Source organism: Aulonocara sp. 'chitande type north' Nkhata Bay, linkage group LG9 (genome assembly GCF_057382095.1).
Source record: "Aulonocara sp. 'chitande type north' Nkhata Bay isolate Kocher_YH1m ecotype deep benthic linkage group LG9, A_spYH_male_GT1.1, whole genome shotgun sequence".
Taxonomy (NCBI): Eukaryota; Metazoa; Chordata; class Actinopteri; order Cichliformes; family Cichlidae; genus Aulonocara; species Aulonocara sp. 'chitande type north' Nkhata Bay.
Window position 1 is genome coordinate 25,747,300 of NC_141352.1, and position 15,416 is coordinate 25,762,715.

General features: G+C 37.1%; 1 protein-coding gene across 1 annotated transcript in view; it reads left to right on the plus strand.

Annotated features, from left to right (window-relative positions):
- adgrg2a (adhesion G protein-coupled receptor G2a) overlaps positions 1–14,785 on the plus strand; it is a 33,540-nt gene extending 18,755 nt beyond the window's left edge. The window contains exons 18-34 of the mRNA XM_086305033.1: positions 11–138; positions 235–352; positions 943–6,974; positions 7,080–7,177; positions 7,272–7,399; positions 7,505–7,637; positions 7,792–7,944; positions 8,092–8,208; positions 8,348–8,393; positions 8,479–8,582; positions 8,706–8,830; positions 8,917–9,185; positions 9,294–9,393; positions 11,026–11,312; positions 11,457–11,558; positions 12,331–12,450; positions 12,537–14,785. Of these exons, the coding sequence (XP_086161159.1) occupies positions 11–138; positions 235–352; positions 943–6,974; positions 7,080–7,177; positions 7,272–7,399; positions 7,505–7,637; positions 7,792–7,944; positions 8,092–8,208; positions 8,348–8,393; positions 8,479–8,582; positions 8,706–8,830; positions 8,917–9,185; positions 9,294–9,393; positions 11,026–11,312; positions 11,457–11,558; positions 12,331–12,450; positions 12,537–12,640 (8,164 nt within the window). The 3' untranslated portion in view covers positions 12,641–14,785. The remainder of the gene's footprint in view (positions 1–10; positions 139–234; positions 353–942; positions 6,975–7,079; positions 7,178–7,271; positions 7,400–7,504; positions 7,638–7,791; positions 7,945–8,091; positions 8,209–8,347; positions 8,394–8,478; positions 8,583–8,705; positions 8,831–8,916; positions 9,186–9,293; positions 9,394–11,025; positions 11,313–11,456; positions 11,559–12,330; positions 12,451–12,536) is intronic.
- The last annotated feature ends 631 nt before the right edge of the window (positions 14,786–15,416 follow it).

The window sequence follows — 15,416 nt, forward strand, 5'->3', positions numbered from 1 at the left end:
TGGTCTCTAGGTTGTACAGCTGTATGGTGATATTGGAGATGTCTGGACCCATCAATGTTTGCTCCTTAAAAAAACTTTTGCAACAGATCATTGCGAGCAACAATTTATTTACAGCTGAAAGTTCCCTTACTCGCCTGAGTTAGTTTGCATGCTTATTTTGTTATTTTCCTACCAACTGCTTTACATGATATAATAATTTGTCACTGTTACTCATGGTACTCTGTGCTTTGTCAGTGGTGTGTGGTGCTCCTGATTTGCCTGTCCAGAGACTGTTGGAATCCAACCTGACCTGGGTTGCCAGTGACCTGCGGAGCTCAGATGTTTGTCAACCTGATCCTACACGACTTGCATGGTAACAAGAGTATAAAATATAGGCTTATATAAAATGCAGCCTTTGAAAATTATGCCCACATGGCTTCATAGTCATGTACATTAACTGTAAGTAGGAAATTTAAGAGTGTTTTTTTTTCATATTTTCTGTAAATACACAAAAAAGTGCAAGGTTATTGGGGATGTACTCTGTTTCTTCAACATGACATAACAAATACAACATAACCAAACCATTGTATGTTTATGATAATAATAGGAAGTACTACATTTTTTGTTTCAACATCATTTACACTTTTACATGAGTTTTTTATTTTGTCATTCTTCATTTACAAGTTTTGCTGAATTATTTTTATTACTCTCCTTCAATATTAGATTACTTTCCTATCTACTATTATTTTTTATTATTTTTTATTTATTTATTTTTTGTTTAAGACAGAAGAGCTCTGTGTAAGAAAGTGTTTTTATACATATGTTGATGTCACTTACTATATTGTGAAAGTTGTTCATTTTTCCCAAAATTGTATACAATCTGTTAGAGGAGATATGTTTTATGTCCAGTAGACTCTAATAGGATATAATTTCTAACCTATTTATCATATTTTTTTTCCACAGTGAAGCAAGTGAGACACTTGCTGTTCTTCTGACTGACAGCTGCCCTTCAGACACTTCAGCTGTTCCAACCACAACAGAACTTTCAACTCTGGCCAACGGCATTACTGCAGCTATGCAATCTTTGACTGATACCACCAAATCGTTGACCAATACAAGTGGAGATGTTTATGCAACAATTGAAAATACAGTGCAAAAAAAAGAAAACACAACATTTTTTCAAACAACTGCCAGTGCAAAGTCCCCATTAGCACAACCTATTCTTCAGAATAGCTCACAAATAGTTCCTTCAACTGTGTTTAATAAAACAACAGTGCAAAATACTTTACCTAATGAAACCCAACTAACCAACACCATAACCAGCACTTTCATAGCAGTACACAACACCACAACTGTTATGCCTGATTCAGTGCTTAAGAGTACTACACTCTCTAAAATAACAAATGCATCTACACCATCTCCTAATCAAACTGTACACAAAGCAACTACAACAGCAACATCTCCAGATCTTACAACAATATACAATGTAACTACAGCCACAGCATATGCCAAAGATTATACAACAAAGAACAATGTAGTTGCAGTTACACCATTTCCCACTGACAATGTAACATCTCCAGGTCTTGCAACGGTTACACCATCTCCCAGTGGCACAACAGTGTACAATGTAACCACAACTGGAGCATTTACTCCCACTGGCAAACACACATTTGTTAGCAATGTAACAGCATCTGACAGTAATGACACAACAGGGACTCTAAACAATGTGTATAATGTAACCACAGAAAGCAAAAACAAGGCAGTATATAATAGTTCAGAAAGTTCAGTTAGCAGTACTACAATGTACATTTCAAATGCAGTTGCTTACAATAAAACTGAAACCAGCAACATTAACACAACAGCCTACAATTCAGTTGTATCAGGTAATAATTACAATACAACTACAGCGAAATATAATTCTACAACAGTGTACAGTGAAACTACAGCTGGTTACAGTTACAGAGAAAATGTAACAAAAGCAAACAATACAACTACAGTAAACAATAATTACACAACAGTGAGCCCATTTTTAACATCTCTGAACAATAGAACACCATACAATTCAATTACATCTGGCACCAGTGACAGAGAAACTGGCAACAGTTACAACGCAACTACAGCCAGCAACATTTACGCAACAACCTACAATTCAGCTATGTCAGACAACAATTACAACACAACCACAGCCAGCAATAATTCTACAACATTGTACAATACAGCTATGTCCAACAATAATTTTACAACAGCGTACAATGCAACTACGGCCAGAAACAATTATACAACAGTCAACAGCGCAACCCTAACAGGTGACAGTCACACAACATACAATACAACTACAGCTGGCGATAGTTATTCAACAGCATACAATCAAACTACAACAAGCAAAAATGGCAGTACAGCGTATAATGCAACTATAGCTGGTAGCAATTACACAACAGTGTACAGTGAAACCACAGCTGATAACAGTTACACAGTGCACAGTGCAAATACAAGTGCCAAAAATTCAACAACAGCATACAATACAACTACAGCAAACAACAATTACCCAACAGTGAGCCCATTTCTAACAACTCTAAACAGTACAACAGTGTACAATTCAGTTACTTCTGACAATAATGCAATTACAGTCAGAAACAATTATACAACAGTCAACAGCGCAACAACAACTGGTGACAATTACACAACATACAATACAACTATAGCTGCCGACAGTTATCCAACAGCATACACTCAAACTACAACAAGCAAAAATGACAGTACAGTGTATAATGCAACTGTAGCTGGTAGCGATTACACAACAGTGTACAGTGAAACCACAGCTGGTAACAGTTACATAGAAACTGGTAATATTTACAATACAACTACAGCCAGCAACAATTACACTACAGACAATTACACAACAGTGCTCAGTGCAAATACAAGTGCCAAAAATTCAACAACAGCATACAATACAACTACAGCAAACAACAATAACACAACAGTGAGCCCATTTCTAACAACTTTGAGCAATACGTCACTGTACAATTCAATTACTTCTGGCAATAATGACAGACAAACTGGCAACAGTTACAATACAACTACAGCCAACAATAATTCTACAACACTGTACAATACAGCTATGTTGAGCAATAATTTTACAACAGCATACAATGCAACTACAGCAAACAACAATAACACAACAATGAGCCCATTTCTAACAACTCTAAACAATACAACAGTGTACAATTCATTTACATCTGGCACCAATGACAGACAACCTGGAAACAGTTACAACACAGCCACAGCCAACAATAATTCTACAACAGTTCACAGTGCAACTACAGAGAGAAACAATTATACAACAGTCAATGGCACAACCACAGCTGGTAACAATTACAAAATACCACCAACTACAGATAGCAATAATTATACAACAGCACACAATGCAACTACAGCCAGCAACATTTACGCAACAACTTACAATTCAGCTATGTCGGACAACAATTATAACACAACTACAGCCATCAATAATGCTACAACAGTGAGCCCATTTCTAACAACTCTGAACAGTACAACAGTGTACAATTCAGTTACTTCTGACAATAATGCAATTACAGTCAGAAACAATTATACAACAGTCAACAGCGCAACAACACTGTCACTGTACAATTCAATTACTTCTGGCAATAATGACAGACAAACTGGCAACAGTTACAATACAACTACAGCCAACAATAATTCTACAACACTGTACAATACAGCTATGTTGAGCAATAATTTTACAACAGCATACAATGCAACTACAGCCAGAAACAATTATACAACAGTCAACAGTGCAACAACAACTGATGACAATTACACAACATACAATACAACTATAGCTGCCGACAGTCACCCAACAGCATACACTCAAACTACAACAAGCAAAAATGACACTACAGTGTATAATACAACTATAGATGGTAGAAATTACACAACAGTGTACAGTGAAACCACAGCTGGTAACAGTTACATAGAAACTGGTAATATTTACAATACAACTACAGCCAGCAACAATTACACTACAGACAATTACACAACAGTGCTCAGTGCAAATACAAGTGCCAAAAATTCAACAACAGCATACAATACAACTACAGCAAACAACAATAACACAACAGTGAGCCCATTTCTAACAACTCTAAACAATACAACAGTGTACAATTCATTTACATCTGGCACCAATGACAGACAACCTGGAAACAGTTACAACACAGCCACAGCCAACAATAATTCTACAACAGTTCACAGTGCAACTACAGAGAGAAACAATTATACAACAGTCGATGGCACAACCACAGCTGGTAACAATTACAAAATACCACCAACTACAGATAGCAATAATTATACAACAGCACACAATGCAACTACAGCCAGCAACATTTACGCAACAACTTACAATTCAGCTATGTCGGACAACAATTATAACACAACTACAGCCATCAATAATTCTACAACAGTGAGCCCATTTCTAACAACTCTGAACAGTACAACAGTGTACAATTCAGTTACTTCTGACAATAATGCAATTACAGTCAGAAACAATTATACAACAGTCAACAGCGCAACAACACTGTCACTGTACAATTCAATTACTTCTGGCAATAATGACAGACAAACTGGCAACAGTTACAATACAACTACAGCCAACAATAATTCTACAACACTGTACAATACAGCTATGTTGAGCAATAATTTTACAACAGCATACAATGCAACTACAGCCAGAAACAATTATACGACAGTCAACAGCGCAACAACAACTGGTGACACTTACACAACATACAATACAACTATAGCTGCCGACAGTCATCCAACAGCATACACTCAAACTACATCAAGCAAAAATGACAGTACAGTGTATAATGCAACTGTAGCTGGTAGAAATTACACAACAGTGTACAGTGAAACCACAGCTGGTAACAGTTACATAGAAACTGGCAATATTTACAATACAACAACAGCCAGCAACAATTACACAACAGTGAGCCCATTTTTAACAACTCCGAACAGTACAACAGTGTACAATTCAATTACATCTGGCAACAATGACAGAGAAACTGACAACAATTACAACACAACTACAACCAACATTTCTTCTACAACAGTGTATAATACAGCTGTGTCCAACAACAATTATACAACAGCGTACAATGCAACTATGTCAGACAACAATTACAACACAACTACAGCCATCAATAATTCTACAACATTGTACAATACAGATATGTCAAGCAATAATCTTACAACAGCACACAATGCAGCTACAGTCAGAAACAATTATACAACAGTCAACAGTGCAACAACAACTGATGACAATTACACAACATACAATACAACTATAGCTGCCGACAGTTATCCAACAGTATACACTCAAACTACAACAAGCAAAAATGACAGTACAGTGTATAATACAACTATAGATGGTAGCAATTACACAACAATGTACAGTGAAACCACGGCTGGTAACAGTTACATAGAAACTGGCAATATTTACAATACAACAACTGCAAACAACAATTACACAACAGTGAGCCCATTTCTAACAACTTTGAACAATACATCACTGTACAATTCATTTACTTCTGGCAATAATGACAGACAAACTAGCAACAGTTATAATACAACTACAGCCAACAATAATTCTACAGCCAGCAACATTTACGCAACAACCTACAATTCAGCTATGTCAGAAAACAATTACAACACAACTACAGCCAGCAATAATTCTACAACATTTTACAATACAGCTATGTCCAGCAATAATTTTACAACAGCGTACAATGCAACTACGGTCAGAAACAATGACAGACAACCTGGCAACAGCTACAATGCAACCACAGCCAACAATAATTCTACAACAGTTCACAGTGCTACTATAGAGAGAAACAATTATACAACAGTCGATGGCACAACCACAGCTGGTAACAATTACATAATCCCACAAAATACAACTTCAGGTAGCAATAATTATACAACTACAGGTGGGCACAGTTACACAAAGGTTTACGATGCAACCACAGTGAACAACAATGACACAGTAGTTCATAATGCCACTACATCTGGGACCAATTTGAATGAAAATACAACTAACCAAAATTACACAACACTTAATTATGCAACTACACCTGGCAGTAATTCCACATTAGTGTCCAGCAACTTTAGTACAGCTACAACTATGAATAGTTCCACAGCAACTACACCTGGTAATAATTATACAGCAATGTATAATGCATCCACAGCTGTCATCAATTACACAGTAGTGTATAATGCAATTACATCTGGCAACAATTTTAATGTAACTGCAACTAACAACAACTACACAATAGTTTATAATGCAACTGGATCTGGTAGTAATTACACCCTTGTGTATGCTGCAACCACAGCTGACAACAATTACACAGCAATGTACAATGTAACAACAGCTGGCACAACTTTACACAATGGTGTGGCGACAACCAGTAACACAACAGTTAGTACAACAACAATATCTCCCAACTACACAATGATAAAGAGCACAACTACAGCCTCTAACAATTACACAACACCAGTGATCATTACTGCGACTATTCAATCTCAAAATAAAACAACTGCAATTATTGGAACCACAGAGAAAAGCACAACTGCTGCAGTGTCGCACAGTACTAAACCTACTTCAGCTCCACTGAAGAACCAGACTGCAAATTTCACCACAGTGAGTTTGACTCATGTCACAACAATAAGCAAAAATGAAACCATGTCCACCACAGCTGCTAGCACCGTCCAAACAGATGACAGACCAGAGGCCGGTTTAACGACAACAACGACAACAATGACAACAACAACAGAAAATGCATCTGTTGTTATTATCTCACCCGCAACCACTGCAACTACTATAACAGGTCATGGTCCACAAGATTTAAATGGCACAACTGCTGAGGTTTCTTTGACTTATACAACACCGCTCACCAAAACTACTACAACCACCACAGTGGCTGGTATGTAGATACTGCAGTTTAACCTTTTTAAAAAGTTATTACTATCGAGTTTTAAGCTACAGAACAAAAAAATAGATCTACTGATTTGATGATTTGTTCCTGTAGAGAACACAGGAACTTCCACAACTGATGTACAAACAACTGATGAAGCAGTCTACCTGTTGAATCAAACACAGGCTATATCTCTGCTCAACGCCTCTCAAGTAAATGTCACTCTGCTGCTCTGTTGTGCAACTAACATTTAAATGGATAACGACTGTGTTTGTTTATTTTAATGTCTCATTTGGGAATTTTAAGGTGTCAGTGTTGGTTGAGACGCTGGAGAAGCATCTGGGCAGTCCCTCTGTTTCACCATCAGTGGTAATCAAAGTTGTCAGTAACTTGATGGACAGTAACCCTGAGGCACTCTCTAAATCTGCAAACAGGTTCAACACACACGTCTGTCTTAAAACAAACAAAGAAAATAACATATACACATGCAAATGTGATTTTTTTCCCCCTGATGTTTGTGTTGTATTTCTTGGCGACAGGCTGATTCACTTGGTGGATGATCTGGGTGTTAAACTGGCTGTCACTGGTGGCGATGGAATTCTGTCAACCAGTTCCTTAGTTGTTGCTGTGAAAACAGTGAATGGGAGCAACTTCACAACAATCCTTTTTGATGTTTTTAACACTGGTCATGTCCAGGTAGTCATCTGCTCATCAAGAGACATTGGTCCTCACATGAGAGCCTTTTTTTAAATAAACATATTTAAGGGCTCAACCACACCTAAACCCAAACCTACCACTTAATTATTTATTTATTGCGTGTTTTCAGTTCAGTGGCCCAAAAAGGACCATGAAAAGCTCAGAGCCTGCTTTGGCGTCTGTATACTTGCCTGCCTCCCTCACATCTGGTATCAGACCTGAAGAGCAGAAGCAGGCCAACAGCGTCCAGTTTACTTTCTATGCAAAAAATTCATTCTTTAAGGTGCTTTCTCACTGTCATATCAGAATGTATTTATTTATTTTCTGTTTTGATTTATCTAATTGATTATGATCTATATGAAAGGGGTTAAATTTAAAGCGAATCTCATTCTCCTGTAACTGACCTCTGTATATTTCTTCATTTTTGCAGGATGCATCATTAGATAACAAAACTCTTGTCAGCGCAGTTCTAGGCTCAAGTGTGGCTAATCTGTCAATTAGCAACCTGAGTGAAAACATTAAGTTCACCATCCGAAACAGAAACCCGGTTCATGTGAGTGTCATGTGCAGCACGTTAGTAGTTTTGTATTGTTCACTTATGATCATAACATTATATCACTGCAATTATAAACAATATAGGCTCACAAAAAGATAAACTGTAATAACAAATTGTTTTTGGTTTGTAGGAAAACTACACAGCCAAATGTGCATTTTGGGATTTCACGCTGAATAGTGAGTTTGCACATTTCAAACAGTGTCTGTGAAGAGCCAGAAAGCCCCAGGTGTAAATATTCCTGCCCTTGATGTTATTTTTCAGGTGGTGGAGGAGGCTGGAGCTCTGTTGGCTGCTTTGTGGTCAACAGCACCCCTGAATATACAATCTGCAGCTGCAGCCATCTTACATCCTTTGCAGTACTGCTGGTTAGTGTGAATTTGTGCACCTGTTTCTGTTTCATGTATAATTTATAACAACCAGCAACGGAAACAAATTGCCTCAGTTTGTGTTCACTGTCTGTTTGTTGTGTATGCCACTTCTCCATGCAGGATTTGTCCAGACAGGAACTTCCTGACCAGAAGAACACACAAATTCTTACTTTCATCACCTACATTGGCTGTGGAATCTCTGCTATTTTTCTTGCTATCACATTGCTGACGTATCTTTCTTTTCCGTAAGGATCTATTTTGGTGCACATCAATCATTACTGTTTAGTCTTATAAATTTCTTAACGTTCTTTATTAAACTCTGTCTTTGTAGAAAATTGCTAAGGGATATACCAGCCAAGATCTTGGTCCAACTCTGTTTATCTCTGCTCTTCCTGAACTTGGTGTTCCTGCTGGACAGCTGGCTGGCGAGCCACAACAATACAGGCCTCTGTATTTGTACTGCCTTCTTCCTGCACTACTTCCTGCTGACATCATTTACATGGGCGGGGCTTGAGGCCCTGCATATGTATCTCAGCATTGTGCGAGTTTTTACACCCTACCTGAGCCAGTACATGCTGAAGTTCACTTTGACGGGTTGGGGTAGGAATCTTCAAACTTTTACTAGATGATCAATTATTAATTTTTCATTATATCAATATTTTAAATATGTTCATAAATTTCCTTTGATTAACCTTGGGTTTTTTGCAGGTATTCCTCTTGTCATTGTAATTATTGTGATATCCGTGGACAAAAACAACTATGGTTTGATTAATTATGGAAAACACACAAATGACACTTCAGATAACTTGTGAGTTATTTTTTAATATTTTGTTTTGTATGTCAAAGCTTTAGATCCATTTTCTTGATTAAACTCACCAAGAAGCTATGGCTAAGTACTGTAGATAGAACACTTACTTGGGCAAGATACTGAATTCTGATCGTGTATGTGAATAGTAAATGAGATGAATAAGGCTTGTATTGTAAAATATTTTGAATGGTTAATAACATTTTGGAAAGTGCAGTCTGTGCTTTTCCTAAACGGCATTTGAGAGTAAGCAGCATTCCCATAATGTTGGTTAAACATATTTCTTGAAAAAATATAATAAAGGTTATCTATTTAAATACCACACGATTTTACACAGTGGCATTATTTAACCAGAAATAAGCCAAAATGTACAAGCACCATGTGAAAAACTAAGTATACCATTACTGCTTCCATTAGAATTAAGAGGGTAAACAGCAGCCTGGTTCTCTTAATAAAATACACTGAATTAACTAATCATCAGCAAGTGTTGGCAGTTTGCTGCTCTGGAGCATTCAGGTGTGTGTTAACACAATGCCAAGCAGAAAAGACATCAGCAGCAATCATAGAGAAGTCAGCGGTAACATATTAAATGTTTAGGTTCATTAAAGTACAATTAGAAAAAGACAGAGAAAATATAGCTTATTTGGAAGGGCTGCCAGGAGAAAACCTGTTCTCTTCAAAGGGACATGGCAGCATGGCTTATATTTGCAAAATTACAACTGAAAAAACACAATAATTTTAGAACAATTCCCTTTGGATAGAGGAGACCAAGGCAGAGATCTTTGGACAAAATGCACAGCTCTATTTTTGGCAAAAAACAGTTTATCAGCATAAACACTGCATACAAACTGTCAAGCACAATGATTAAAGGCTGATGATTTAGGCTTGTTTTTAAACCATAGGACCTATACATACTAGTATTCTAAAGGCAAATATGTGTCCATCAGTCCCACAGCTAAACCTTGATGAAAATCCCAAAGATCCCAAAAACAGTAGCAAAGGAAAGAATTAAGGTGCTGAACTGGCCCAGTGAAAGTCCAGTCCTCATCCCCACTGAGATGCTCTGGTGGGACCGTAAGAGTGTAGTGCAATGTCAGGAAATCAGCCATTTCCATTTTTCAGCTTCTGAGTATGAAACTGTGCAATAACCAGTTGAACTAATGTCACCATTCCTAAACCAAAGTATTTCCCAGGAGTGGCAACTGTGGAAAAATGTCCCAACTTGATTCTCCCAACACTGATCAGAGATGATGATTTAAAAACACTATGCAACTGCCAGGATTCTCACATTCCATGAGGCTGCTTTATGGCATGGATTATTGATTCTGATGCACATATTGAAACAGAGCCATTATGAATTTTAGAGTGATTTTTCCAAGTGAGGAGTCAAAATATCCCTGTGGGAAAGGTCTGTTCAACTACTGTAAATGGATTTTGCCATACACATCAACAAATTAGACGGTCCAGCCACCTTAGCAAAGAACTTAACCTTTGATTAATCACACTGCTTTAGTTGTGTCGCCACAGCATCTAATAATTTTGAAGCAACCTAAGTGAAGAGAAAGAAAACAAGTTATCACTGTTTTGAAGCTAAAATGTTCCCTTGGTCATTTCTCCTTTGTTTTCTTTCTGTAGCTGCTGGCTGAGTAATAACATAGCCTTCTATGTGGGTGTGGTGGCCTATTTCCTCCTGATCTTTATCCTGTGCCTGCTGGCCTTCATCGTTGTTATGGGACAGCTTTCACGTATCAAGAAGCAGAACCCCCACAACCAGTCTCCCAAAAGAAGTGTTATGACTGATCTGCGCAGTGTCACCGGCCTCGTCATCATCCTCGGCCTTACCTGGGGGTTTGCTCTGTTTGCATGGGGACCCCTCTACTTACCCTTTGTTTACCTTTTTTCTATATTCAACTCTCTGCAAGGTGACATATGTATAAACACCTTGAATTTCTAAATAGGATTGATTATTTTTTATCATAATAACACAAATATATAATAACACAATAATAACACTATAAAATGCATGGATGTATACTATAAGCTACTTCCTTACTGTTCCTGTGTAGGTTTCTTTGTCTTTGTTTTCCACTGCGCCATAAAAGAGAATGTCCGCAGGCAGTGGAGAACTTACCTTTGCTGTGGAAAACTGCGACTGGCTGAGAACTCAGGTGAAATTACTAAATGTTCCCGAAGATTTCTTTAGAAGCACTTTATAGTAGTTCAGTTGGTTACAACAGAGTAAACAGTGGTTGCTTTAGAACCTTTGTCTTCAAATTTTGTTCTTAATTTCCACCAAAATAAGAACTCATTTAAATAAAAACTTAAAGTAATCTAAATAAAGATATGATATATGGATGTAGTATGTCATTCACATCCATGTGTGAGGAGAGCTCAGGTTTAAATCCAAAGCTAAACTTGTTAAATCCACATAGTTTACTGCTTATCATAAACCAGCTAATTACAGTTGAATTCTCTATCTTTCTGAAACTAATGCCCCGACTAATGGGTTGAACTTGCCTCTCACCAACTGCTGAACTCTAGAATTGACATAAAACTAGTAGACCACTCCTACAGTACTTCGCAGTACTTGGTTTGTTTTCTTGTTTTCTGGGAAGGCGTTCAGATTTTTTGAGGATTGACTGCTTTAAAGCCAAAAAACATTTGTTAAATATTAGCTACATACCTGATAGATAACTGCTAATTAGTGCTAATGTTCTAGATTTAAGCCTTTAGATAAGCATAAATATGAATGGCTTAAAAGTGTTGCTGGGTTGCTTTGACCTAACAAGAGATTTGGCAGAGATTTTAAAGAATGTGACAGGAAAATCAAAGTGAAATCTTGTCGTATTACCCTGCCTTTTAAAAAAGCAGATAGTTTGAAAGCAAACAAACGTGTCAATTTTCAGCCTATTTTTGGTTAAACAGTCATGTATTCTACAGATTGGAGTCGAACATTCACACAAAACAAGAAGAATATCTCTCGCTCCAGTGCAATCACCTTGGATCCAAAGTTCACTTCTCGAAGCTCCTCTGTTGTCAGTTATGGCACCAATAGCAGTGGTATGTGATGCGGTGGCAGATAGTCCTTTTCAAACATCGCATATTTGAATATATTCTTCATAACACATTGTTCTCATTGCCTGCAGGCTCTGTGTTCGCGGACAGCGGGATATCTGACAGCTCCAACAATGATGTCGTCCTCAACGAGATTCACAGAGGAAATCTGAAACAAGGCAAAACTACCAAATGACTCTACCTGAGCTTTCTTTTGTGATTACAGCCAATTCCAAGAAATGATCTCTGGGAGTTTACAAGATGCAAATTGGAGGAGTAGTTTTCCTTAAGAAAGCCTTAATGTTCCAAAAAAATGAAGGTTCGATGAAGGACTAAAGAGGATCAGGGACAAAGGAAACCTTTGTCTAAATACCTTTAGAGAAGAAGAAATCAAAAAGTGGAGAATGTTTTCAATTCTACACTAATAGTATAGATAATGAAAGAGTCTTGTTAGCAGAGATAAGGTGTACTACTGAAACTGAAACATTATATTGAACTGCATTTACTTGGTAGCCGAGAACAGATGCTGTCAGTATTGTATAGATTATTATCTGGCTATTTCTTTGAGGCTATATTCATTTCTTGAACAGACAAATGACGGAATTTCCAGTCTCAACTCTACATTTCAGTGCCTTTGCCAAATTCTAAGTTTATTCTGGCAGTGTCAAATGGCACTTTGGATGTATTTAGCTACCTACAGAGACAAGGTTGATTGATGCAAAATGTGCACATGCCAAACTCAACTGCTTGATCATATCAGATAAAAGTTGATATCTGCAAGATTATCTAAGGGTGCAGTTCTGTGTTAAATATTGTATTATTCACTACATTATAGAGGTTTTTTTTTTTAATTTGGTTCAGACATGCTTTTTATGAAAAAGAAAAAAGATTTGAAATATTTTAATGTGGCGAACTGAAGCACAATCAAAATATGGGATTTATGTCCTGTCCTTTTTAACAAGGACACATTTTGCTAAATGTCCTTGGAAGGCCATTTGCATGCCATGAAAGATGAAATAAAAAAGAAAAAATTAACTTCAACTTGTCACCTGCCCAGCTGCTCTCTCTCTTTTTGCATCAGACTTTCACATCTACTCCACATCTTTACATCTTTAATCAAACCCTTTCAACAGGAGGGGGAAAAAAACTACAATTATGATCCCAGCAGACAACCCTCTCATCACCGTGTTGAGTAACCTTCAGCAGAGCATCTCACGCCCACCCAGCGCCAGTTCAATTGCAGCCTGTCAAGGTTAGCCTCAGAGGTCGGCACCAGTTAGCTATTAAAAGTTTTACATGATTTCCAACCTCAGAACAGGGCGACCTCTAATGTTAAGCCCATGAGTGAGAGATGCTGGGAGAAAAATGAAGAGCTGGAGGCACAGATGTTACACTGATGAGCATGAATACCATAAATTAAATTTAATCCTGAATGCCCAATGCCAATCAATCCTAATTCTGCTTGAAATCATAATCACTGTTTTTTTGTAAACCAAATGTTTTGTTTACCAGCTTCTTCAAAATGCCTTCTAGTTAGAGTCATTTTAAGTTCACTCAAAATTTTAAGGGCATATACTGATGCAGTTTAAACAGTCTTTATTTGTGGTATTGACAGTCATGTTATGCAATGCCATTATACCTTATCACCTTTGTTTTACCTTTTTATGTTTTCATTTTTGACTTTGTGACTCCACTGCGGTCTTAAAGATCCTTGATGTCATGTCTTTTGTCTCTGTTCAACCCTCACATGCAGAAAACTCCAAACTGGAGCTCAGGAGTTAATGCTTTCCGGTTCACATGGAATGAAGCTAAAAAGGCTGTCACGCCAGGTGCCATACTTTATTGCCAAACAAAATGTGTATGAATTTGTGCACATATAAATCATTAAATAAATAAAAACGTTTATATTTATATATTTTCTGTATTAATGGCATTTGTAATTGCTAATGGTAATGTAGTCATGGTACCATTTGGGTACTTGGTAAGATTTGTCTTATGGTACAAAGCTATCTTAGTATCGTAGTTTCAATAATTATTCGCATATTGTGGTGTAAAGCACTTTTATTAAGGCTTATGAACCCTGGCTATAATGAATAAAAGTCAAAACTAATAGGGTGTGTGTTCTCACAATGTTCTACAGAGAATAAAGTTTTTATTTTAAAGCACTTCTATAGATGGGCAAATTTCAGCTTCAGTACATTTCATTAAATCATATCTGTTTATGTATCGTTTTCTATACACCCACTTGTGCTCTTCAGCCTCAGGCAGAAGAGTTTGCATTGACAGTATTAAATGTAAATAAAGACAAATCAAAATCAGTTGGTGTTAAGAGTCATTCAAGTATCTTCTGGGAGCTTGTTTTCCATAAAAACTCTTCAAGTGCCACCATCTTCCACCAGATGTCAGTATAATCCCATCACTTTGCACTACCTTTAACTCTGATATGATGATGGCCTGTTGGCAAGTGTGCAGTTTTATTACAGCTATTTGGCAGGTTATTATTACCGAGGCAAATCTTAATTATAGCTTCTAAGTGAAATAAAAATCCCCCAGCTTTAACCAGGATAATATTACAGTTATAATCCTGTTACAACCACTATAAAACAATACAATTTCTGAATGACAAAAATTCAGCAAGGACTTCCAAGAACCTTAAATTCTCATTTCCCATCATATAATTCATACATGCATGAGAATCCTTTCTGTCTGGCTGATGTCATTCTGTCAAATTCTATATTCCACTTTGCTAAAAAAAAAAAAAAAAAAGTGCCATGGATGCAAAATAAACGTGACAGGTTCACTCGGCTAATTTGTTTGCAGATTTAACAAACTAATCACACATCAGCCAAGGGGGCCGTTTTTTTCTCCTCATCTGAAGTTTTAATTAGATTTGAAGGTTAATTTTTACTGCTGCTGTGCAAGTGTGGCCTACGTGCTTTCACAAACAGACTAACAGTAGCAATGTGGGAAAA